The sequence below is a fragment of the Vanessa tameamea genome, chromosome 16, assembly GCF_037043105.1.
Source record: "Vanessa tameamea isolate UH-Manoa-2023 chromosome 16, ilVanTame1 primary haplotype, whole genome shotgun sequence".
Lineage (NCBI taxonomy): Eukaryota > Metazoa > Arthropoda > Insecta > Lepidoptera > Nymphalidae > Vanessa > Vanessa tameamea.
In genome coordinates, this window is record NC_087324.1 from 669,157 (window position 1) to 696,262 (window position 27,106).

Sequence of the window (27,106 nt, forward strand, 5' to 3'; positions counted from 1 at the left end):
GAGTAACAATGTTTACGAATAATACATACAGTATTGATCGTTATTTATATTGGAAACGTTTAGAATAAGGTCTATATTTGCCTGTGTATATTGTTAGTTAATAGACAGGGATTCGGAATCGGTTAATTGCAATTAATATCGGATCGACTTTGATATATTGATATGTATTGGTAAAAGATCTTTTCATATTCATATTGTTTTGAATTCCTTTAGTTTAAATGCGGTTTAAATTTGTGGTGAAGATTCTCAAAGCGTTAAGTTTATTTATTGAGAATTAATAAATATTAATTTAAACTTTATCATTATACGTAATACGTAAAATTTTCTTGAAGGCATTTGTAATGATTTGATTCTTGTAATATAATTTAACTATTTTGATTTTTGTTTTGTTTACAATTTAACGGATCGTCTGAAAACGCCTTTAGCCCTTGATACAATTAGTTGAAAGTTACACAAACGATTTTCCACACCGCTTCCACTATTAGTAACAAAATGATATCAATTATTTCATTGTTGTTATGGAAATATAAACTACCGAATACTTGCCACAAAACAATATTAAGACAACAGTGCCTTGGAATACAACGTCTCATTTATACTGTATAAGAGAAGGCGAAATAGTTCAGTGCCTCTTTCTCCTCTGTTTAAAGTATGGACTGGGCCAGGATCTCCTCTTCCTTTTTAAGAAGTTTTGGAGCTCCGACGCGGGTTGGTGCACATTGCAGATAATTTTTTTGTGACACCGCCGAGCACGAGATGAATTATAAATAAAAATTATGTGGTTTGAACTTAGAATTACCGTTTAAGTTTGCCTTGTAAATCACATCATAGCTCTCCCCTGTTTGTCAAACGATTATCTTTTTTTGTTTGTTAGCTGAGGAGTTTGTGTTGTCAATAATATTTTTCGGAAATTGATGTCCGTTTTATTATATAGTTCAATATTATATATGTATCTCACCTTGCATCCTTCACACGTGAAGGCACCAAAATGGAACCCAGCCGCTGGCTCTCCGCATACTTTGCACTTTTGATTCATCTGTAACAAGATATAAAATATATTAATCAAAGTATGGATATTATTAAATGCGTACATTCCACGACAATTAAATATCACCGACATTTATGAATCGCCGTCACTTGACCCGCGCTAAAGGTATAAAAAATAAAAAGACATTACGTCTTGTTTTCAGCACGCGTTTGTTTCGTCTTAAAAATTGTTTAAACATATTTTTTTTAGTCTTTGCCAATCAAAATGACGTTCAAATTAAAGGATGAAGCTACTTACAAAAAATTAACCAAATCTCGAAATAATTTAAAGCTTCTTATCTTATAGTTTAATATTTCCGTTGATCTTCGGTGACATGGGATGTTGCCTCAGATCTGGATAGCTATTCAGGTTATAACGGAAACCTATATTATTACATTGGGACTTCAAGTTGTAACGCTTTTAGTTCGCTTACAATTACTGATGTATACGAATCGACAGGGATGGCTACTAAAAAAATTGACCGAACTAATACGAGGAATAAACTAAAGGTATTAATTTGTATTGAACCAGGGAATAAATAAGTATGCTCTTAAACATTTAAGTTATCGTTTTACGAGATTAGTTTTAGAAATATAAATAAAACGATCACTGTTTCGCAATGTAGATTTTAGTGAGAAAAAATCGGTAGTAACTTTTATTAATCAATCAAAACATACATACATATATGTAATATATATGAAATTACAATTACAATACTATTTATAATCAAGAGCGATAATAATAGGTAATTGTCAATGTAACTATGAAGAATATATATTATGAATTCGCTATATCATATAAAACCTTTTTACATTTAAAAATAGAACACTTGAAATGCTCACCAAACGCGGCGTCGTCAACGTTGCAAAATATTTCAATTTGAAATGAATCTCGACAAAGTACGACACGTTATCGTTATCGTAAATTCCGTTATGAATCCGTCTCAAACCCAATTCGTTGTTAATAAACCGTAACGTTAGATTACAATCGGACATTTAGCCGGTAATTTTAAGGACCGCGGCGCATGTTATTGGATGCAATCGTGTGACGATAAATAGACGTAGTGTGGCGATTTCGTTTCGCGTTTTAATTTTGTTTACGTTTAATATTTTTAATATAGTTTTTTGGGAACGTTATTTTTCTTGTTTATTCATTCGTAGTACATTTGGATATATCTTTTTATTTAACATTAAACTGTAAATGGCATAGCTTCTTTTATATAGTGAGCCCTTATTTTTAAGCTATTCGTTTGGGGAACTGTAAATTTTGGTAGCAAGAGTTACGGCGTTTAAAATATTAGTAAACCATTTTATCGATCTTGAGAATGTGATACGAAGCCTGCATGTGCAATAATAGTATGGTGGCATATGATCCTATGCCCATAGACATTGAACCGTAAGAAATTTTAAGTAATCCTTACATCGGCCAACAACTTTGGTTGCTGAACTGTTATGAGATGAGATGTTATGTCCCTTGTGTCTGTTGTGTACTTACACTGGCTTACTTACCCTTTAAAGCGGAAATATTAAGTATTGCTGTTTGACGATATAACAAGGGTATAATAAGTGTCTATATAAAACATTTATACCGATGAATAATTCGAATATACAAAGAAGGAAAAGTTAATGTTACAATCGAATGAATATCTTTGAAACAGATACATAAAAAATAACTTTTACTTTTATTTATTTAGAAGAAGATTAGCTCTTCTCTGTACAACCATCAAATTCAAATAAATATACCCAAAAGTAGCATATTTGTAATTCTTAATAATTAATACTATATAAAAATAATCATAAACGTTTATCAAAATAAGATACAATTAAATAAATTAATAACACATAATTGTTCAATAAAATATACCCTTCATGACATCGCTAACGAAATAAGAAGATACATTAATTTAATAACGTTAAAAGTTACGTTCAAAAACCCAAAAGACATAAGTATCAAGATGTTATTTAAATGTATAATAATCGTAACGATATTTCAGAACGTGCTTCGTTACTGTTATTGAGAATAATATTTGAAATTTACGGTTTTTACTTTTCATATTTAATACGAATATCATGTTTCATAATTAACGTATTTTTTTTTGTTGCTTTTTTAAATGTTATATTGAAAATCTTGGCAAAGGTCTTTTAGCTATTGGATAAATGCACAGATAACTCAAAATTCTTAGTTTACAGAAGTTAATTAAATAAAATTTAGTCGTTAAATATTAAGAAGTCTTAGTTAGCTTTTTGATGGTCATTTCTGTAAAGACATTTTACGTTAAGGCTTGGACGGTGGAACGAAATAGAATCAATAATCTTGGGGTAATAAAATCCTTAACATTTTAGCCACAATAGGTTTACATATGTAAGACCGCTCAGTCTTAAAGATAAACAAAGCAAATAGCGAACTTCGCAGAACAAAACCTATCACAAGTTGACTCGACGAAGTAATCGTTTATCTCTTGCCTTCTGTATCCTCGTCAACTAAGCAATAGTTCACATAAATTGCCATTTGATTTTGTTTTATACACCCTAATTCAAAAGGACGAAAATCCTTTGTTTTTAAATGTTGAATCATGAAAACTATAGCGCTGTAGAGCTCAAACAATAGGCTGTACAAAACGTATTGGTATGTATAAGCGCTGACATCGCTGATGTAAGTAAGCGGAACAGGTGCGCGAAGACGTTCCAGTCTCTCAGACGCGTATTTTCAAACAACGGTTTTGAATAGCTTGGATGGAATTGATTTTAATCCTGGAATGTTGCAGTTTTTATAATAAAATAATATACAAGAATAAATCATTAAATTTTATATACACTAGCCGGAATATTCCAAGCAATACTTATTATTAATAAATATTCAACTTACGGGACAATATCTCGTTTGCGACGATTCAAAAGTACTTGTATGTCGCTGAAATAAATGTTTTATAATTGACATTAACTATTTCATGGATATAAAATAGATAATGGTTGTACAGATATTACAATTATTACTGTGGGTGTCCAGAGTGAGTGTACCATTTGAAAGTACAAGAGATATAACATCTCAGAACCGTTGGCTGACGTCTTCATGAAGGTGTAAGTGTTTATTAAACAGACGCCATTTATAGTAAGTGGTTTATTTAAAATAAATAACGTAGAATCTACTAATCATACATTTTAATTAAAAATATATACAAACAGTTTTTTTTAATTTTAAAAAAGACGAGACAAGAACGCTCGCTCTTTAAGTGCGGCATATACAAAGTCCCTTCGCGGGTCACTCAACAAAATCTCAGAGCACAGTTGTAAATACGCATCCAGCGGATCAAGTAAATCACCCAGCATGGAGTCTTCCTCGCTTATCGCTCCGCTCATCACGCCGCCCGCTCTAAATTAGATCGAACAAGATCCCGCTTACAATACGCGACAACCTTTATAGCCCTTATTTTTAATGGAATAAAGATGATATTTTATTAAAAATATGCATAGTGAACTGTAGCCTTTGGTAACCCACTGTCTCAATGATTTGTCGGTTTTATGATATCGCCTGCTGTATTTTAATATTTTGAACGGCTCGTTAAGTCGTGTGCATTACGGTCTTGCGATTTCGGTCTGCTGTAGGTTGGTACATAGCTTACACGTGTTTATGTTGTTTAAGATATGGAAATTTGACTTTGGTCATAACGTTTTTATCTATATCAGATTTTTTGAGGCAAGATGATTGAAGTCAATTTTAGGACTTAAGTTCACTTTTTATGTTCAGATGATCTTCGTGTTTAATAATTAACAAAAAACATCTTCATCAAAATTAAATTTGAAATATACGTATTACTATTTAAGAGAATAAAAACCACGAACATTTCCGTAGCGCTATTTAGCATTCGAAACCCGTCAATTCTGACGTTTTGCTCAAGATTAATTTAAGATCCTTCACACCTTTATCAATTTGGGCGAAAAAACTCCACACCTTCGTAAATCACAAAACAACGTTTTCAATCTGCACGTCAACCAAATATTAAGTAATTAATATGGTAATTGCATGTCTAGATTGCATTCGAGATAAATTATAAAGCCGAGTCAGTGACGGCCCTTGCGGTTCTTTTCTCAAATCGCGTGTCATAAAATTTTGGTTCATACGGGCCGATGGTCTTTAGTGAAGTGACAATTGATAATGGACTTAAAGGTGATTTGGATAACGTTTAAATTTGAAGGGTGAGATCTCAGAAAAATGGGATGCGTAAGTTCAAAATACGTAAGCGCAACTGACAAATTAATTAAGTGGTACTTGAAGGGAATCGATCTGTTGCATCGGGTTACATGCTCGAATACACAGGAATACGGATCGGGTACGATCGAGCGATTTTGGATTTTTGCATTCGAGTGCGATGACCGCGTTTTTTTTGGGGTCACGATAAATTCACAAATTAATAAGGCGGAATATGATTATCTATATTGTTTCGTAAATTATCTCACCGAGTGATATCTTTAGAGGAATTAATCGAATTAAATTTCTTCGACCCTTGTCATTCCTTAATTATAAGTACTATTTATTATACAAAAAACAACATTCCTATATTTTTGCCAATTTATTGACCAAAGAAACTGACAGCAACGAAACCTTTTTGATCTGTCTATCATATTATAAATATTTAAAGAATAAGTTCAAATAAATAATTACTTGAACTGATGATTGAATTGATTATAAGGAGTACTTACTAAAATCAAAATGGTTAGAAACTCCAGCATAATATTCAACATCTCATCTTACAAATTTCGAATTGCAATTCAAAACTGATAAGATTGTCTACGAATCTCAAAGTTGAGAGAAAGGGTTATTGCTATTACGACGATGCAGTTACACTTGTCCGTGGTCCGGACAAATCAGTGTGTGTTCGCTTTGATGCGAGCGTGTGAAACGGGCCGGCCTGTCATTTGCCCCGACCGCCATTATTGCTGAGCCGACCTCCGTGGGAATGTTAGGGAATCGGTATAGGGAATTTCCTAGAAAATAAAATCAGGAAGATCCCGTAAGGAGAGTCTAGCTTTGATTTTGGTAAACTATTGTCCTAGCATTGCAGTTATCGTTTCTATGTTGTATTATTACTCTGCTGCTAGCAGAGTAATAGCCGAAGATGCAATCGTGATGATTGTTGTCATCGAACAAGATGATTGTTACATTAACAAAACAAATGAATTGGGTTGATTCGGAGCAATTGCTTTATTTGTAAAAAGTTTTTGGTGGTGGCAAGACCATCTTAATTGTCATCAATTATTTGTATCAAACGAACGTAACCCTTCAAGTTCTTGAATCTAATCAGTATTGTTTAACCAAGACAATTTGTATTCTCCAACGGAACTAGGTCACCACCCTCCTACATGAAAAGTTTAATTTCTATTGTTGCACTGTTTGAAATTTCAATGGCGTAAGGGCTATGCGAAACTGGTTTTGAAAAATCTAAATTCTAAGACTCGTGTATTTACAACCACTTTCGTGATTTGATTGGTAAAAGCAAATGTTTTTGCGTGGAATACGAACTGTTTTAATTAGGTCGTAGCGGTCTGTCTGTTGTGTATTGACTTGTTGACTGACATTTTAATTATTAGGTCACTCACAGATTTTATATCAATACCAATTGAGTAACTAAAACAAAAGATGTAATAAATTATAATAAGTTCGAATTATTTATTCTTAGTAAGTAGAAGTTTTTCTAGTCAGACTTATTGGTTATTTAGGTTTCTGTGCAATTTATTATACGAGTATATGAAGACCTTCTCATTCTTCCTTTATTAAGAGGAAAAGAGGGCTTAGTCTAATATTAGGACATTTATATCCTGTTACCTTAGTGTCAATTGTGGTGCCAACAAAAACCTTGATATTGATAAAAAAAAAGGTATTTATTTTAGTACATATATCTCGATTCATTTTTGACACTTGACTTTTAATATTCATATAATACACTTGAAATGAATATAAGTGCACGACTGTAAAAAACAACTGCGCAGTGATTCTTCAAATATTTGCTTCAGACAAGGATTTCAATAAATCGTACAAATTGCGGATGCAATTTGTACGATTATATATATTATTATTATTTTTTAAGAATTTTTATTTGTGGCAACTTTTTGTTGTATATGTTTAAAGTCAGTAATCGAACAAAAAATCCAATGTGAGCCGAATGTGTATTAAGACGTGAGACGTGAGAATAAAAAGTAAATAAGATAACAAGGACTATGAAATAAGTATAAAAGGATAATATGAGTAAAAAGCGCTCAGAATGTAAACCGATGTGTCATGGCGTTCACACAAAATAGGCTGCGAGTAAGTGAGCGCGACTAATTTGTAATAGCGCGGGAAAAATGTAACACAGATAATATAAATTACATTTGTTTGGACCAAAAAGGTTGTATACATAGTAATAATGGCATTTTAAATTATGGAAGCTGATTTTTTTTCAAATTAAGAACATTCGCCGCCTTTAAAATTAATAACATTATGTTCATTTTACAACATTAGAGAAACAAATTCAAAATTATTCTACTAAATAAACTTGTTGCTTAGTAATAATTGCGATATATTTGAAAGTGTTTTCGAATATTCCACATAAAACATAAAATCGGACGATAATATCGATAACCTTAACCCGTACACTTACGATTATAATCTTGTACATCAGAACCGCGATTAAACATTAAAGAGCAGGGTCGATCGGAATATAATAATCCATCATAAAATCTGTAATACCTCTGCAGTCAGCGCCGCGATCTCTTGATTTCGTTTTGATAGGCGATAATTTGTTATGCTCTCATGGTAACATACTGTGATCTGTGACTGCATACAGATTAAATAAGGCTGTCTTAACTTCAATAGTAGAGCCGGTCTAAAATACATAAAATGTTAATACGATCTTTATGCTGTGCAAAAACAATAACAACAGGAAAAGAAAAGAAAAATAATTGTGGTTTTGAAGAACTAATGATAATATCTTTTTTGTATATCTGTCGTAATCAAGTGACGTCCAGATGTTTTTTCTAATTAAAAAAATTATGTTCTTTGTGGTGAAGCAAAACACCGCGTTTGTGGGATGAAAATATGCCACCTGTGCCACCAACATAAAGAGGAGCAATTTGGTGGAATAACCTGCAAAACTCTCCCCTTTAAACTTCGGAAAAACGGTCAACTTACTTCGGAACAAAGCCCTCCTGGCTTGTTCCGAAATAAAACATTTAGTCGCCAAACACAATCCATATTAAGTATCAGAATGCATTACACAAATTTCAATGAAAGTAAAATTGTTTTTTTTTTTTAATTGGACTAAATTAAATATAAATGAGATTACGATTATCATAAATAAAGTCGTCTTAAGCTATCGCGTTTCTCTACATCTCCAGACTTTTTGCAGACTCGTGCAAAGGTTTTTGATGAGATAATAAACGACCGGTTAACGTTTTTCTATGTTTGTTTTTAAATATACGATGATACGTGTTGATTATGCAAATGTGATTATGTCTTATTTTAATATATCTTTAACGATTAACTTATTATAAGTTATTTTTTTAAATGTGTTTTGAACACTTTTTTTAAATATTTGCATCGAATACATTATTTCAATATGTCATAATTGATACCATGGTAACCAACCACCAAATTATTTAGCCTAAAAAAGGTTTACCAACTATAAATCAGATATTAAACGGAGATGGCCGGTTCCAGTCCGGGCAAGCACCATTGATTTCATGTGCTTAATTTTTATGTATGATTTATTTCGTATTCTACGTTCAAAAATCACTGTGGGGATACCTACATCTGTCAGATAAAATTCTGTCATCTGTGCATCGATCGACCTCATTGGCTCGTTGGTAAATAAGCTGTCTTTAGAAGAGACAGCTTATTTACCTTTGATTATCAGCGCTCCATACGGCTTGTCAAATATTTTTCCATCCAAAAACTGAGCTATAAATGTAATAATAATTATTTACAGTTAATTTTAATATAATTTGAAATTGAAATTAACAGTTCGAACGAATGTCAGCGTCGATTTCAGCCAATACATGATCGCGTAAGTGTTCTTGAATTAATTTATTTGAACATTAAAACGTTAGTATTTGTAACATTTCGACATGCATCCAATGTGTGTTGAATACGAACACGATATTATGCGGGTTCACGAATCGGCGCGCACGTCCCGTCATTACTGCCTGACCCGTGCAATGCAAGTGGATATTGTATTTGAATTGGCGCTATGGAATAGTCTTCCATCTGTCACATTTAACATTTTATTGCAATGGTAATAAATTGCAAAGTTTCAAAATTCGAACGCGAATTCGAAATTATTGAGCAACTTATTATATGATTTTAGTCGGTATTAAATTAATCTGTGAAATCTTAGTCGATATTCTCGTTTCGTTAATATTATAATGTTTGCGTATCGTAGTCTATATATGTGTTAAACTGTGCTGATCAATTCCATTTTTTTCAATTAGCCACTAAGGAATAGTCGATGATTTTATTTTATTCCTAAAGTAATCATTTGAATTTAAATTACTATCGATTAATACTCATTAGGGAATCTCAAATGCTTGCGCTCTTTGCGAAAACTTGTTGCATATCGTTTTAACGTTAATTATAATCTAGTGTTTAAAGGTTAAATATTTTTAGATGTTAAATATGTTGCTGTTGAGAATTTTTAAAACAGAAACAAGAAGATAATTAATAGTTTTAATTAAAAAATAAAAGCGGATTGAATTACAATTGCATTCGGTTTCATTTAAAATGATGTTTTATATTGAATGACTTTTTGATCATTATATATATTTTTTAATGAATTCTGTTATATTTCCACAAACCGGATAATTCCAGTTCCATATTCAGATATTGACCAAGATTGGATTTGGCTGCGTGACAACATAGCCCTCTGCTTAGTTGGATACAAATCTATTATAGCAGCAATAACGAGTTATTATTTGAGTTGAATATTAACTAAATATTGAGATATCATCGCTGTACCTGCATTCGCCAATTAAATTCTATATCTGTCTTGTTATTTATACCGAATAAAGCCTTTCCATAGCCTATACACGGCATCTTCAATTATAACGGCGGTAATATTCGCAGAACATATTTAAATACTATCAATTTCACAACTGTGATTGTGCTGTTAATGTTTTTTAATTATATTATGACAGCTTGGTGATTTTTATTTTGTTTAATAATTTTGTATTATTGTGAGGATTTCGTAGTCATTTAAAATTTATTTAGGAATTTATATTATATATTATGATCGTTATAACATTTAGTTTTACAAAAGTAACAGACTATTGATACAATTACAATATTTATTTTGTAAGAAATTATTTTATAGTGATTGTATGACAATGCATGCAAAAAGAGCCTGCATTTGAAACTCAATGCATTTAGCGTTGCATATGCAACGCTTTTTTTTTAAATGCAACAATTATTCATTCAAACGTTTGTCATTCGAAAAGGGCTCGCCTTAATCGATAAAGGATTCGGTTATTGATCGATATGAGCGAGTGATTAATTGTACATAATCGATATAATTCAGGCCCCCGGGTAGCGATCACGTCATCCTGACACGCAATTCCACGACAGCCCGTGACAAATTGTTATGACAAAATATTTCAACAGTTGCATCAATTTATTCGAACCAACCCTCTTCAATGATCGAATCTCACGTAAATCTATACAATGCAACATGCCGACGCATTTAAAACATCCATACCCTATTCCGACTGCGTAGAGACTAAATTTGCTTATCAACGACTTATCACAACGCATTAGCATTTCGAATGCGTAACGCAGGTCACGAATGACGTAGCGTTCTGAATTTTCAAATTTGAATGAATGAATTCACGTTCGGAAATAAAGAAATGAATGGAACGTATGGGACTGCGATTTATAAGATGACTCGGCGAATGGAAAATTTAAAATTCGAATATTAAAATTATCAATATCTATGTAAAACATCTGCTATAGATTTGTCGGTTAAATTTATTGAACGAACACTATAATCAATTTCTGATATGCTATGCAAATAAGATTATCGATTAATTAAATTATAAATTAAATAATATTATTCGAATTATCGACGTGTTTTGGTATAAATCAAAAATCTATTAAGAAAATTCCGTTGCAAAGTTTAAAATTAATTAAAAATTTATAGTTTATAGACTGCCTCGAGCAAAGATAATAAAATTCGTTATTTCACCTTTAAAAGAAGCGTTAAAGAATTTAAGAACTCTAACTGCGTTATATGAGTGATATATTAAGACAATAAATTAAAAATGTATCCGCTTTTGATATAGGATCTATGTATAAACTATACGTCGTGATGTCGCTAGATATTATTATTTTATAAAGACAAACTCTTCTAAAAACTTCAAATTTCATTCGTCAAAAACGGTTATACGAAATTTTGATGCGTGAATCCTTTAAATGTAATGATTATTATAGTCCATATCACTTTGTTATATTTTATGCGACCGTGTTCTGCAGTGAATTTCGAGTTTGATCATACCGAACAGCTCTACTGATTGTAGTTTAATTAAATGTTTTAAGAACAAATTTAATTTTAGATGTGCAAACAAAAAAATCATAATTAAAGAAGGATTTGATTGAAAACCGTTAACACGTCGACGTGACAAAACAATTATAACGATTGTTAATATCAATATAAGTTTAATTACAAGTGCATTGTGATAGTGAAACTTTTGAATTCCGAACGTAGAGACAAACCGACGAATAAGAATTTCCATTATATTATTCTAATGACAGACCAGATTAAAGCTTTCTACGATAATGTTATCGTCCCGGGCCGACCCCTGACCCACAAATCAAACTCCGATGACTGGTCAATAGCTCGCCATGATAGCATTACGATACAAGTCGCTATCACCTGACTCTTTTTGTACATAATACATCCATTGTTTGTTGTAAACGATACGTTTAGACTTGCGTTTCATTGGACCGACACACAGACGTTTCAGACAGGAAAAATTCTGAATACTCGCTTGATGAGGAGCCATTAATCTCACGGTTAATAATATTTTTATGAAATTGCATAGAGTGAAATTTTTAATGTATATGAAAGTTTAAATGACTTGAATTATTAATCAAATCATCCGTTATATGTCGTTGGTTAAATTTCGACGATATTCTAGGAATTGTTATTATTCATTTGTTATGTTAGAATTTCATTTTCTTTTCTGATCGTTTATCGAATTAAGTTATTTGATACACGTCTTAATAAAACTTGTCTACGTGCGATTGATAAGTGTTCATAGGTTTCTAGAAAATACTTTACAAATCTCTTGTTGATTGTGATTTCGTTTACTATTGCTCTATCATGTGTGGGATAAAAAAGAGCTTAGATTAGAAATTGGTAGAGCTTGTTTGTTGTATAGTGTAGTACTCTCTATTTTTTTGTTTGGGTGAGTATAAGAAATTTCCATATTATCAAATTTCAAAACATTTATTACTATAAAATACGATCTTGTTATTAAAACGGGACCTTAAATCGATATCCTAATATGATTTTAGCTGAGTCACATCGTCTTAAACAATTGGTGTCACAGTATAAGAGCTTTGTAGAGCAATGCTTACATTTCTTTGTTGAGACTAAATGCATTAATATTTTTTCGTTTTGTTTTTTTTTTTATCTGATCTCTATTGCTTTAGTAATTAGTTTCGTTTTCAAGATCACGTGTGATTACTTGTATATCTATTAATAAAAATAGTTTAAAGACATATTACTTAATTAAGTCAAATTAAAATCAATGAAAATCGTCGTGAATGATTTCAACAGAACAAATTTGTCGATAAAATTATGAATGTAATAATAACCGGTGACATACCTTACAGATTTTATTTTTCCCGTTTGACTATTCTATATATATACCATGTTCAAAAAATCTTGATAGCGCGATTCAGTAAAGCGACGCAATCAATTAAAGCTGTCTAATAGTACTAGACTGTTAACACGCAATTAACAGTCAACGTGATTCAATCATCAAATTATCTGAAGAGGTAAACGTATTCCAATATATTCGCTTTCCTCGATTACCCTTTGAAATCACACCTTCTTATGCCGATCCGTGACCAATCAATTAGGTTAAGTCCCTTCTTGTATAATTACACTAAATCATACTAGATTTAAATACGTTTCGAAGAACTGGATCTAGGTTTAAATAGGACTTTGCCGTGTCTAAGTGACGTGCATGTCAATTAGATTTAATACATAACGGCCTTTGTATATTTTGTGTAAAAAGAAAACAGTGATTTAAAAAAATAAATTCTAAAAACTCGAATCTGTCATATTAAAGCGCATGGCTGTAAAATCTCGCAACAGTTTTGTTTTTTCGATTATGAACTATTATCATTATTAATAAATTTTACTGTGTATATAAGTTTGGATGGATGGGTGTTCGTTACTCAATATCTGATTAAGATGAAATTTGACCAAGAGATTATATTAACTTTTATCCCGGAAAGTGTACATAAGATGCACCCTCACGCGACGTAGCCGCGGGCGGAAACTAGTATACATTATAAGGCTTGTTTGTTGTATTTAATTTTCTCTTGTTACCATCGTTATATAACCTCTGTTACTTATGTACAGATTTTGATTACCGATTAAATTAAGTTAATACGAATTTTCTATTTAATTTTTTTTTTTCAATTCATTTTCAACAATTATTTCATTACGATTTTAAATCTACAAAATGCCTCTGAATACTCTTTACTTCATACTTGTTAATTATATGTAATATATCGTTCTAAATATAAGATATTACAAATATAAGATTGACATACGAGTTGAAAGTATCGTGCAATATATTAAGTCGTCAAACCGAGTATAGCATTGTCACTACACAATGGCTCCCGTTGTATCGATCGCATTCGAATACAATACCGATTCGATTCCTACGCGATCGACTTGTCATGCGCGTGCTCAACTCATTAATGTCGCCGCTAATTTATCCTTTCATCGTTGGCAAAAGCCGCGTCTCGTTCGTTTCAAAGTTAAATATATAAAATGTAACGTTATATGTCAGTTTTTATTTATTTCTGCAACTTTTATTAATTAGCCATAAGTATTGTTTGAATTTACTTGGGGGCCATATTGGATTCTTTTGGAATGGACTTATACGTTATGAGATCAATAAACCGTATCCAATATGTATCGGGAGAGTCGGTAGAAGTTCCACCACTAGGCTAAGACATCCTTAATTCTAATTATTGAGAGGATTTGGAGCTGACTCCACCACACTGCTGACTAGTGTTTGATTATTTATCATTTTCTGTAACCCTGATAACATGTATACAAATTTTCATGATGATCGCTTGCGTAGTTAGTAAAAGAATAAGAAACGAAAAAAACTTTAGCAATTATAATATCAGTTAGGATATACTTAGTTAAATAGATAATTATTCATTAATGTTGAATTATATTACAATTAATGTCATTTTATCGTTAAAAGTTAAAATATATCACCGTAAAAGTTGAATATTAATTATGAAAAATACGAGCGCAATTCCACTCCACAATCATCTTTAGAGATATGGTAAAAACATTAGGTGATTGCGAAAAGAGAATATCGGCATGTGGAAGAACAAAGTGGCGCCGACGCAGAGCTAAACAAAAGCAGCCATAAAGATCTATTCGGGGAAAAGAAATTTTGCACAACACCAGCGCGAGCGCATTGTTCGCGCTCGCAATTGTTGTATAAGTAACGATTTTTTAAGTTACCTCTGTTTTTTAGTAAGAATGCTAATTGTTGGATGTTGAATATTTACAGTAGACTTAAAAATGCCGTATTTGTCCTATCTAATAATTAATTTTAAGCTGTGTTTACCGAATTTAGTTTTGTTGATCATCTTGTGACTGCGTTTAAATAGATTTTGATAATGTCATACGCAGGTCTAAGGTCTATATTCTTTTGAGACAAGGTTTGCAGCTTATTCTACCATGCTCCTCGAACTCGGGTCGGTGAATACACTTGTGGCATATTGCCATTCAATCCAAGCAGGTTTCCTTGCGTCGTTTTCCTTCCTAATAATAAATTATGCACCTGAATTCAGTGTCGCCATTTTGGCCATCGTCTTTCAGAAAAATTTGAACAAAAAATAAACGATTCAATCAATAAAAGCTTTAATGATTTTGTTTTCGTGTCGTTATTTTAATTAGCAATTAATATTTATAATTAATTGTGTAAAATTAAGTACGAAAATATGATATTTTAAATACACTTTCTATATTATAGTATGTAAATTGAGATCTTAGTAAATTGTTGTTTAAGTTTAAAGCCATTTACGATATATGTTTTATCAAACGTGTTTAAATTCGTCACACATTAAAATTGTATCGTGACAATAGGTACCCGCGCTGACATACGATTGGATGACGCCGCCCCGCCTCTGTGACGTCATTTATATAGATCACTTATTTACCGCGACAATAATAGACGTATATGTGCCATAAATGTATCATTATGTTACATCGCTGTGTTAAAATTATATTTAATTGAACTGAATTCTTTGTAACGAATTTATTTGATTTTATTGTTTTGATATTTCGTTTACTAAAACTGTTGTTAATTTTTTATTAATAAAACATAATAATTAGAATTATTTAACATAGTATTGTATATGTAAATTATAACGTATAGTTAGTTCATAATAACTGTTTTATTGTTGGAGTATTTATATTAAACTCCTGTTATGGACGCTGGCTGTTTGTTCTCCAAGTCATTAGTAATTTTGTTATTAAGCATTTAGGTTTAATATTGTTATATATATTGAATAGTTTCAAATAATATATATTGTGTGAGAAGCGGCATTTGTTTCACTTAACTTAATAAAATCTTTCTGTCACGGATTTCCGTTAAACAACGCATAATGTAACAGTCAACAATGAACTGTTCACTTTATAAGATAGAGATGTATGAGATGCAGAACTAAACCAATAATTAGGCATTCGATCTGGATCACAAAGACCGCCACTAACTTTTAGATCTTGCGTCGGCGACGGATCAATATGGATGAGTTGCGCATTCAAGTGTCAAGAGATGCCCTCGCGCTCCCGGCCACGATACTGATCGATAACCACATCGGAACCGATTTATTTTATTTACCAACCGATGAAATGGTAATTCAATATATAAATCTCCTTCTTAAACTCGTCTCGGTGCATTTATTTATAAAAATACTAGATATATTCGGTTTAAATATTCATGAAGCAATAATAATTAAAATTTACATATATTCCTTTATATATATATATATTAACACTTAAATAGATGTTAATTAATTTATGCTAGGTATTTAAAAACCTATTTATATATTTTTATGTTTTAATGTATATTTTACAGTAGCCAAACATATATGTTCGAATTATATATCATACAATGGAATAATATTATGTTGTTGATTAATAAACTTATTTTGATAATAAAATCGAACATAAATATACACAACATAAATATATCAAAGATATACTATGATGTAAATCGGAATTGTTGATATTTGAACATAACATTAGGATAAATATATATAAAGTAATATTACAGAATAAACAAAATGTTATTCAAAGATATTTTGCGTTTTAAAACATGTTAATTTTTAAATTCAACATTAAAATGATTGTCTAAATATTCTCTTAGAAAATTGAAATCTGTAATAATGTTTAAGCAAACGTTCAAATAATTAACACATTTTAAGTACAATGTTCACAGATTATAAAACCGATAGACAAGAGAAACGCAATTAATCCTTCTAATTCCATGGAAATCTTGCACAAGAGCGCTAAATGGGTCGTCAAAATCGCTTGGCCTTTGACAACACGACGGAAACACACTGCTTTGGTTCTGTGCAAACACAAGACAAGACAGTCGTAAGGCATGATTAATCTACTGAGTTATAATTTCTTACATTAGGAGTGCCTGGTGGCGATCACTCTATAACATCAATGCGCCTGCCATGATGGATCAGATGTTTTGTCTCTTGTGTCTGTAATTACTCACTCAAAAATCAAACAAGAACACAGCAATACAAACCCTTATATAAAACTCTACCATAAATTACTTTTCAGTAGAAGCATCTAGAACTATTTATTGTTATGAAGTCTTATATAATGATTGAATAGAGGATGATGATTATATGTTATGTATACATTTTGGATGTCATTTTTAAGTTTGTTTTTGTTGGTCGTAAACAAAAAAAGGCGAGGAGGTCATTTAGTAATAATAAGTAGTACCGACAGAACCCAGCATTGAAAGAAGCAATGATGCTATCAACAATGGTATCTATCCTTGTACCTTTGACATTGCTACCTTCGTCAAAAAAAAAAAAGTCTTATTGTTGTGTTACGTTAAGCCGTAGTCGCAAGTGTGCACATTCTAATCAGCGTTCATACGCGGCCTTGTGTTAGATTGTATCCTCTTCGACCTTCGCAAGTTAATAACAGATCATCAAATTCGTATTACGACAGTAATATCAATGTTGACAATCAAACGTAACAATATTGTTCACTTCACTTATATTACACGAAAACCTCAGTAAGACACAATTCTATAGACTCGTAGGGAATATATTTACCTACAGTTTGTGATTTATATAACTTAAATAATATTGTAGATTGTGTATCAAAAATGCTGAGTTTTGAGTAGTTGAAGTCGTCATATATTTTAAATATACCTCAGTATTTTTTTTAAATTTTGCCAGTTTTAAATATTTTTTATTATCCTAGCCCATATGCCATCATGCCTTAATTTTTTTGCAAATGGGCTACCTGATTGTAGGTGGTCACCACCGCCCATAGACAATGGCGTTGTAAGAAATATTAACCATTCCTTACATCACCAATGCGCCACCAACCTTGGGAACTAAGATGTTACGTCCCTTGTGCCTATGGTTACACTGGTTCACTCACCCTTCAAACCGAAACACAACAATACTGAGAACTGCTGTTTGGCGGTAGAATATCTGATGAGGGTGGTACCTACTCAGACGGGCTTGCACAAAGCCCTACCACCAAGGCCAATAATGTCACATTGAATATCTATTCCTGGTAATAATTATATTTCAATATAGATATCCCTAGTAGATATCTAAAGATGGAAGGTAAAATTACACACATGTAACAATATTTAAATTAAATTTTAGATTAAAGTAATTGTAATTGTTTATGTAGTGTGTATTTATGTGTGTGTGTGAGTTTGTATTAAATATTTTTTTCATAAAGATGTACATCGCATACTTCCCAACGTTAGAGATTTTGTATCATTTAAAGATACAAAAAATATGTCTAGGCATTAGGTTTTCGATAGGCTTTGGAGGTGACCTCAAAGACAATTGAGTGTCCGTCCGGGATGAGGCGATGTTAATGACAGATTAGACGCACTACTGTGTACTATACAGATGTTCAAAAATGTTATTTTATTTTTATTTAGTAAAATAATTATTAATTACTATAAATTATATATAATTTCCTTAGATCTTTTTGTTTTCTTTACGTATCTTCTTTTAAAAGGAGAATAATAACTTATAACGTAACTTTTAAAATTACATTTTAGGCAAAGGAGCGTTTGTACACATCATTAAAGTTAATGTTAGAACTAAGCCCGTAAAAAAATCATTGTGATATGTTTGCAATAAAGAAAAATGGTTTTTTGAACACCATTTATTATGTATAAGTAGCGGTTATAAGGCGTATGGTCACGGTGACTGGGTCGGAAGTGTGGTAAGCGGACGATCACCGTCGAGGACATCCAAATTGTGTCAATCCAACATCCTTTACCTATTATTAGGTTGGTTTTAACATTTGTGAAATTAAATTCAGAAATCGAATCCTCATTCATTTTTATTTTTTATTGTCATTTGTTTTGTGTGTTTCTGAATGTGTCAATGTGTGTCTGATACTAGCTCTAAAGCTACTTTTTACCTCTACTTACCAGAAGATCACTTGTGTAAATTTACTGATATTTACAAATAAAAATACATATAGAGATGCTGCGTCCAATCGAATGATTAATATGTATTTTGATTTTTAAAATAAACCAATAAGATTCCTTGCGGTTTAATTATAGTGTCGTAAGTTACATACCGTTTCGAAAGCAAAGTTAAATCAATTGCGTTTTAATTCCAAATTCAAAATTACAAACTTATTCAACTAGTCTCGGCAAGGGTTAGGAGTCAAACTTTCTAGTCTGGCTCATCTAACAAGTAACACATCTTCCCTATTACTTATAGCATAAAACCTAGATTTCATCGACACTTTCGATTGGACGTTTCATAATTTGTTTGAAATTAAACCTAATGTGAAAATCGTTAAGGTTTATATTTGTTTGGATGTCAGTGTCTCAGCTACTAAATGGTTTAAGGTGCACTTTCTGCGCAGGTCACGGGATGCGCCCAACCTTTCACGCGTGGTTCGTTCCACAATGGGCGCGGCCGGTGCGATTTCATTGTAACGTGGAAATGTGAGGTAAGTATTTTGATAAAGATTGAGAGGAAATTCTTCGTTACTATGAAAGTATTTATCGGCGAAATCAAACAATACGTGTTATGTTTTACTACAGTAAAGGTCTAGAAGACAATAGAGACCGTTCATACGTGATAGCTTTGTGTTTTGGCGGCTCCACATTGGTATTCGAACGTATGATGCGATATATTGGTATGCTTATATGCTATATACATAAACAATGTTATTTATTATTTAATTTTCTGTTTGTTTAAGAAAATGTAATTAAAATACCGATGCCAGACAGAAATTACGTGGCCTTAATTTATCAACGATAATAGTACATTAAATACTACTTCAATATATAAACAATTAAATTGTATTGTAAATGTAATATTTTAATCAATTATATTTAATAATTTATTTAAAATAATTAGAAATTGTATTCAACATAAAATCTGTCACCACTGTGGATGTGTCACCGTGTTGGCATTCAGTGCATTTCTCCTCATCTCTCGGTACGGTACAAGTTCGTACATTTATTGAAATCCTGTAAGTAAGGATTGTATGTTAATCTCTTCGCATCTGCGGAACCGTTCCGTGGACATTTTTTTTCCACTTGACGTACCGTTTTAAAGGAAACTCAGGTTTCAACTGTTTTTATTTGAACAATTAAATCCTTTCGTAAACGATTATTTTGCTAAATAAACCTTTTAAAGAGTGAATACTACCTCGCTGAACTAACACAAATAAAATCGTTAGAATTACGCCTAAATCCTAATGAATGGTTATAGAGAAGTTTATTTTAAATAACATTATTAATTTCGGCACAGAATCCCTATAATATTTTTTAACGATAATTTACAAGATATATCTTGATTTAGTTTTTTAATTCAACCCGTATATCCCACACAAGAGCCGAGATGGCCCAGTGGTTAGAACGCGTGCATATTAACCGATGATTTCGGGTTCAAACCCAGGCAGGCACCACTGAATTTTCATGTGCTTAATTTGTGTTTATAATTCATCTCGTGCTCGGCGGTGAAGGGAAACATCGTGAGGAAACCTGCATGTGTCTAATTTCAACGAAATTCTGCCACATGTGTATTCCACCAACCCGCATTGGAGCAGCGTGGTGGAATATGCTCCATACCTTCTCCTCAACGGGAGAGGAGGCCTTAGCCCAGCAGTGTGAAATTTACAGGCTGATTATGTTATGTTTATGTTATTATATCCCACACAATAAATACTTGAAAAACATTAAGGCGAGAACCATAGGTGCAAACAATATAGCAGAAGCGTGTATAACTATATATTATGAATAAATAATAAGACTAGCGTTAAATGTGAGAATTTACTGTATGAGAACGTCAAAAGGGCATTCGCTCTGAAATTATTGTAATAGTATTATCTCGTACGGAGCTATAATTCGCGAAATAATTGGCGGCGAGATTTACTATAACTACCCTCCAGTCGCGCGTATAACCCACGGGAATTTATGCAAATGCTGACGTATTTCATAGCGAACTTTCAACTTCACACTCTGAATTGACTGAAAGTATGTCATAAAAGGTATTTTTATTACACTGTCATATAATGTATCGAAATGATCGAGTGGTTAGTGGGACTTGATTAAAGCTGTGTAAAAATTAAGTGGAGATACAGAGGGGGCCAAGGGGAGCGGGGTTCAGAGAGACAGAGAGAGATGGAGAGAGAGAGGAAAAGTCATAGGTCAGAGGTGGAACATTCTGTGTTACCTTCTTTATAAATGAATAATATAAAGTGGATGTGGATTATAGAATAAATATTTTGTAAGATTGATTAGGTAGAGTTTTAATTTTATGTCAAAAATTAAGAATTAGATTATGTGATTGACTTTGTTTTTAACTTTTACGTGGAGCGGCGCGCCTTCGGGATCGAATAGATGTATAGTTTGATTCGCATGCACGTTTCATCCAGGCAACATGTAATAAAAAATGCGAAATTATATTCTTTAAGTGTAAGTATTGTTGTTGAAAAAAATAATACATAATTGTACACAGCGTTGATCTGTTTCACGTTCAAAAAAGCAATGACTCAATCGGAACCCACGCGTTGAAGGCTTTCGAGATAATTCAATATGAACTTGGTAAAATTATTTTAAGCGAGTGCAGAGGGGTCAAGCTTCCTACTATAGCGGTGTCTTTTAGCTAAGTAATGGGGAGGCTACATTCTGGTGACATAGACTAAGTTTATGGTCTAAGTGGTGGTTGAAGTTATACGCTTATAACGTTTGCTTGTAAGTTATATAAAGGTTCTCGTATATATATAAAAGATGATCTATATAATGATATAATTTTTAATTGTAAATAGGCAGGCAGATTGGCATATGGGCGATACGATGGTAGGTGGTCACTTCCATGCCTTCCATCGTCAATACGCTATCAACCTGAACTAAGATGGTATGTCCCTTAAATATGCGTTTGGTTACAATCAATACCCAGGTCAGTGAAAAACCGTTAACCTTGTCTAATCTCACTCAGGAATTAGAGCACTTATAATAATATTTATTTATCTATATCTTCTGTGCAGATGTGTCTAAGGCAAAATGTATTTACATAAGATCTAAAGACCAATCTTAACTATACACACTCAAATTCTCGCACAAAAACAATCACCGAAATCGGTGCAATCGTTAAGGAGATCAGTTACTTACACGCAGTACACAGTAAGTACAGAATATATACGCTTGTTGCTTGTACTCACGGCCAGGAGACATTGCTCCAGCAGAAACTTAACATCGCCTCGACCAATCCCGGTGAGGCAATAGATTGTAAAGGTAATTGGTACAACAATGTGTTGTAGTTAAAAGGTAGCAGGTTCAAAGACCGCAGTTAAAGTCACAACTATGAATATTGGCTTTATAATAGTGTCATTTGAAAAATATAAAAAAAATTCAATTATAGTCTGTTGTATATGAACGATTAAAGAGGTTATATATTTAATTGGGGTATTTTTTTCTGTACCGTTTTGGTCGCTTACAATTTATTATACATATATAAATTAACATAATGCTTAATTTGGATCGTATAAATAACAATTAATCGTATATATTTCAAGTATTTTATATTGTTCGGTGATACACAAACGTAATTAAGTATTTTATCTAGATTTTTGAATACACAATTGTCTCGGTAAGTTATGCTAAAATATCTTTTTAAACACCATCTACCGACTATAAAACACCTCGTAAGTAAAAAGAAAAAGCTACAATGTATGGCAGTATTAAGCTTGTAATTAAATTAATTCGTTGTCGTATAAAATAGTTTAAAAAAAAACCGACGGTAAGCTACACTAATTCTTAATGGTATCCACATGTCAGCGTTTATTTTTTATTTATTTCGAACTTCATCGCGATATTATTAACTTGATTGCGATTACTATCACAAGAATTCATTTTTGACATTTTTATTCGAATTTATGCGATTCTATACGATGAAACACGATTTCGCGTGCTACGAATATAATTATATGTAAACTCAATTACGTTGTAAATAGGGTTGATATTTGAATGCGGTTTGTTTATGGGACAGCAAAACTTAAGGCGGTCGTGGTGACGCCGTGTGACCGCTCTAAGATTTTATTATTTTGAATATTGATATTTTATTTCTCGTATTGCCACGCTAACGCGCCCAGCGGGCGGTGGACTACTTGAGTTTAAATTCAAACTTTATGAAATAGAAAATACGGATCAATTTCATATGCAACAAAATAGTGACCCTTTAAGGGTTTCAAGGAATCGCAGGTCGCGTTTTCGTGTCCCAGTTGGACATTTCCGATACGATCTCCGAAATCGTGTACAAATAGTTATTTAGAGATTTATTGTCTTTATGGTAACTAAAAATTCTTTGTTTCAACATGTGCCTTACAAATTTTATTGATACTACCCACATTTAAGATAAAATTTAGATGCGTAATTTCTAATAACTTGTTCGGTTTAAGTACTTCGGATACTAGAGTCGAACGGCTTTTTACTGTGGCTCGACTATAAAATGAAATATTCTGATAGTGATCAGTAGAACCAATCTTGGCGTGAGATCGTCAAAGGATCAAATAATATCAGATATTTATGTCTCGATGTGATCTTCTGCTAACCGTGGACACCGGTGTATGAGCTGGTAAATATTGAATAATATAGACTTTATTACTTGGACATTAAGTGCCAATAGTGTGAATGAGGTCATGTGACCACGAATATCCTCATTTAGTTAAGTTACGTAAATGGGAAAGAAGTAACAAACCAGTAGTAGTTAGGTGGACCAGAAAATATAAATATAAACATTGTGTTTAACTATCAAATGTTTCTGTTTATAACAAATAAGTGTGTTAATAAAATCACGGATATATTATTACCTTAATAGAAATATAAAGGTATTTATTTTTAAATATTTATTTACTGACTTGAGTCATTAGATTAGAATAAATAGAGAGACTATTTGATAACATCGATTTGTTGTACGATCATAAGTACATGTGAATTAGGAATCATTTTGAATGTAATTAGACGGTTTTGGAAATCAATTATTTCGATAAAGACTTTTGAAACTTTTGGCGTTTTGTCATATAATAATCAGATATTCTGATTTATGTAGGATGAGATGCCAAATCTTAAGCTGATAACGAAGGATGCAGCAGTTATTTTGCTTAACAAATAAAGATTCGCTCAATAATTGAACAGATTTGCGATAGTTTTTGTCATAGACATAACGATACAATTTCAAGAATACCTTGATGAGATATAAATTGTTTTAGAATAATAATACCTAGAAATACACATGTTTATATATAATTCTGTAAAAAGATACAATGTTGCAACAAATCCGTGACACACAGACAAATAGCGAAGCATACGAGTATTCCAAAAACTCGTTCAACCATCAAATTGTACTGAGAACGCTTGAAGCTATTCGTGCTCCCATAATGATGCGGCCTGGCGTATGGGAATCTAATGTAATTGAGACTTCTGAAACTACTTAGCCCTTGTGTTGACTCAAATAACTGTTGTTTGGTGGAAACTCGCTGTTTGAAATCAATAAGCGGTGCGGCTTTTGCCATTTAATCTCATATTAGGCTGCTAAAGCTGTTATACATTTTTAAGTTAAAGAAGAAAATTTGGTCCTTCGAGCCTGATATTTTTTTTATCAATTAAAGCTTATTTATGGAATATTTTTACTTTATCGTTTTATTTCAAAATCTACATAGCAAATTAAATATAGAATAAATGATTTTCAATTTATTTGAACATCGACAAGATAAAATTATATTTATTTATATGTAACTAGCGTCCGTAAAGATAAGTTTTATAGAAAATGACATTCATTATGAGACATTAACGTAAGTAACAGTAAGGCGACGTACTCACGCACGTTTAAAACGTATAGGATTAACAAAATTTTTTTTTTTTTTTAACATTTTTTTTGTTAATCCTATATGAATTAGTAATTTCGGAAGGTATTTATTAAAATATATATAATTTAGAATATAGGTATATGATTTTATACTGGCAAACTTAATATCTTATTCCACTATCATCTGTTTTGTATCATATAACAATGATACTTTCAAAAAGAGCTGACTTACCATTGGATAGCCACCATTTTTTAAAGTTACCTCACAACGTTTTCATTATAAACTGAGCACGAAATGAATTTTAAATACAAATACGCCATAATCATCAACAGTACTATCCGACTTTAATTCCGCGAGTAAAAATAAAATATAAAATAATAAAATCTTCTGATACAATTTTAAATTAACTTAAAACACACAGGCCACAATTGATTATATCAATAAATTCACGTATTCATAAAACGCTACATATAAACATTTGATGTGTATAAGCCCTAGGCATTTGCACACTAATTGATAGCAATGTATTAATTTCACAGTCGCCCCAGGCCGAGGACCCAACTCGGTGGCGGTTTAACACCACATATCTAAACTGCTCGGACGCACTGACAGATGATATTTCAAGATAAAACTCCGTATATAAATATTCCGATATACGTTGTTAATATAAGCCGGATTGCGATCTGCGACTAGTATTTGCGTTTATTGCTCTTTTTTATCTGTGAACAGTGAATACTAATTTATTTAAATTCGCGATGTTAATATGTTCTTTTAATCGGGTTCTTTTGTTTTTTATGAGGTCATTTCTTTTTAGTATTTTCGTATACTCGTATACTGTTGTAATGCTTGCGAAACAAAATTATAATAATCGTCGGATATGTGATTGTTGATAATGTTTCGACGCTACTGTAATTGTTTTTGTACTAGTTGTTAAACCGTTAATAGTTTGAAGATGGTGAGTTGTAGAAATTGGATTCCTATCTTGTATAACTTAGAGTATTCTATTATATCATTGTTTTATTTTACTTTTTTAATTCAACAGCAAAATTACCCTTAATTACCTTACTTTTATTAGAAATAAGTAAATTCTCATCAAACTTAATAAATTAAACCGAATTGACAAATATATAAAAATATATAAACAATGTTTATATACAAAACAAATGTGAATGATTGTGCGCAGGATCAGTTTAGTTCGAGATGGTTGCGTGGGCGCAGCGCCGTGGGAACCTCCGGCAATTGCCCACATCTCACTTTCTTATATAACACGAGAGGCTGCGCACGTGACTTTGTTCGTAATTGCATTTGATTTAGGGTAACAGTTATTTGATATTTGTATATGAAACACTTTATTTGTCGAAAACGAAAAAAGTCGATCGATCTAGTTTTATCCAGTTTCATTACAAATATCAAAACGTTTAGGTAATATGCGAACAATAAATTGATTATATTTTAAAATCTTTTATTTGTTATTATTAATTTCACAATAAAATATTCAAAATTAATCCTTTAACATATATATTGTCTAAAGAAACCATCCGTTATGGTTTTATTACGTGTATAGATTATCCAAGTCCATCGCGCTCTTAATGCAGACAGCCTGAGTTATAGTGCCTTTCGTTTCATCTGCAGCGTTCCTACATTCTGGTTCAAAGGTCAATTCACAAAAATGACAACGCGAAAGTCGAGATGAAGAGAGACGAATATAGCAAAATGCGTTACGTGTGAAAGAGAGATCACTGGTCGCGTCCAACGCCGCGGGCGCCGGACTATCTGACGATGATATTACACCTTCGATATAGCTTAATTTCTACAAATGAGCTGTAATTTAAACTCTATAATCCTTATTATGTATGCCATAAGGTTCATTGTGTGAGAAATGTTTGAGATACGATATCTTGTACGGACGCATTTCTTTATTACGTGTTGAAATGAGGCTATTACAGATTTTGCAACGGTCTTCGATATCACACACTGATTTGATAATAAAATATAAACATCGAAAAAGTTTTTATTACATTATTTAAAAAAAATAAAATATTTTTAGACTTTATTTGTAAATCGTTTCATCATCAATTAAACAGGCGACTGTTTAGTTTCTTGTAACTATGAAAACGTTATTCAGTGTATTGTTGAAGAAGAACACTTTCCGTGGTCATTTTATAATCGTTTAAAAAACTTGCTGTAATTAATTTTGCTAAGATTTTCATATAATTTTATTTTTATTTGAGAGT

The 27,106-nt window shown here is 31.9% G+C and overlaps 1 protein-coding gene across 1 annotated transcript in view; it reads right to left on the reverse strand.

Moving 5' to 3' along the window:
- Nucleotides 1-27,106, reverse strand: part of LOC113403565 (knirps-related protein-like) — a 62,203-nt gene that overhangs the window by 11,984 nt on the left and 23,113 nt on the right. Inside the window, exon 2 of the mRNA XM_026644144.2 lies at nt 959-1,036. Within this exon, the coding sequence (XP_026499929.2) occupies nt 959-1,036 (78 nt within the window). The remainder of the gene's footprint in view (nt 1-958; nt 1,037-27,106) is intronic.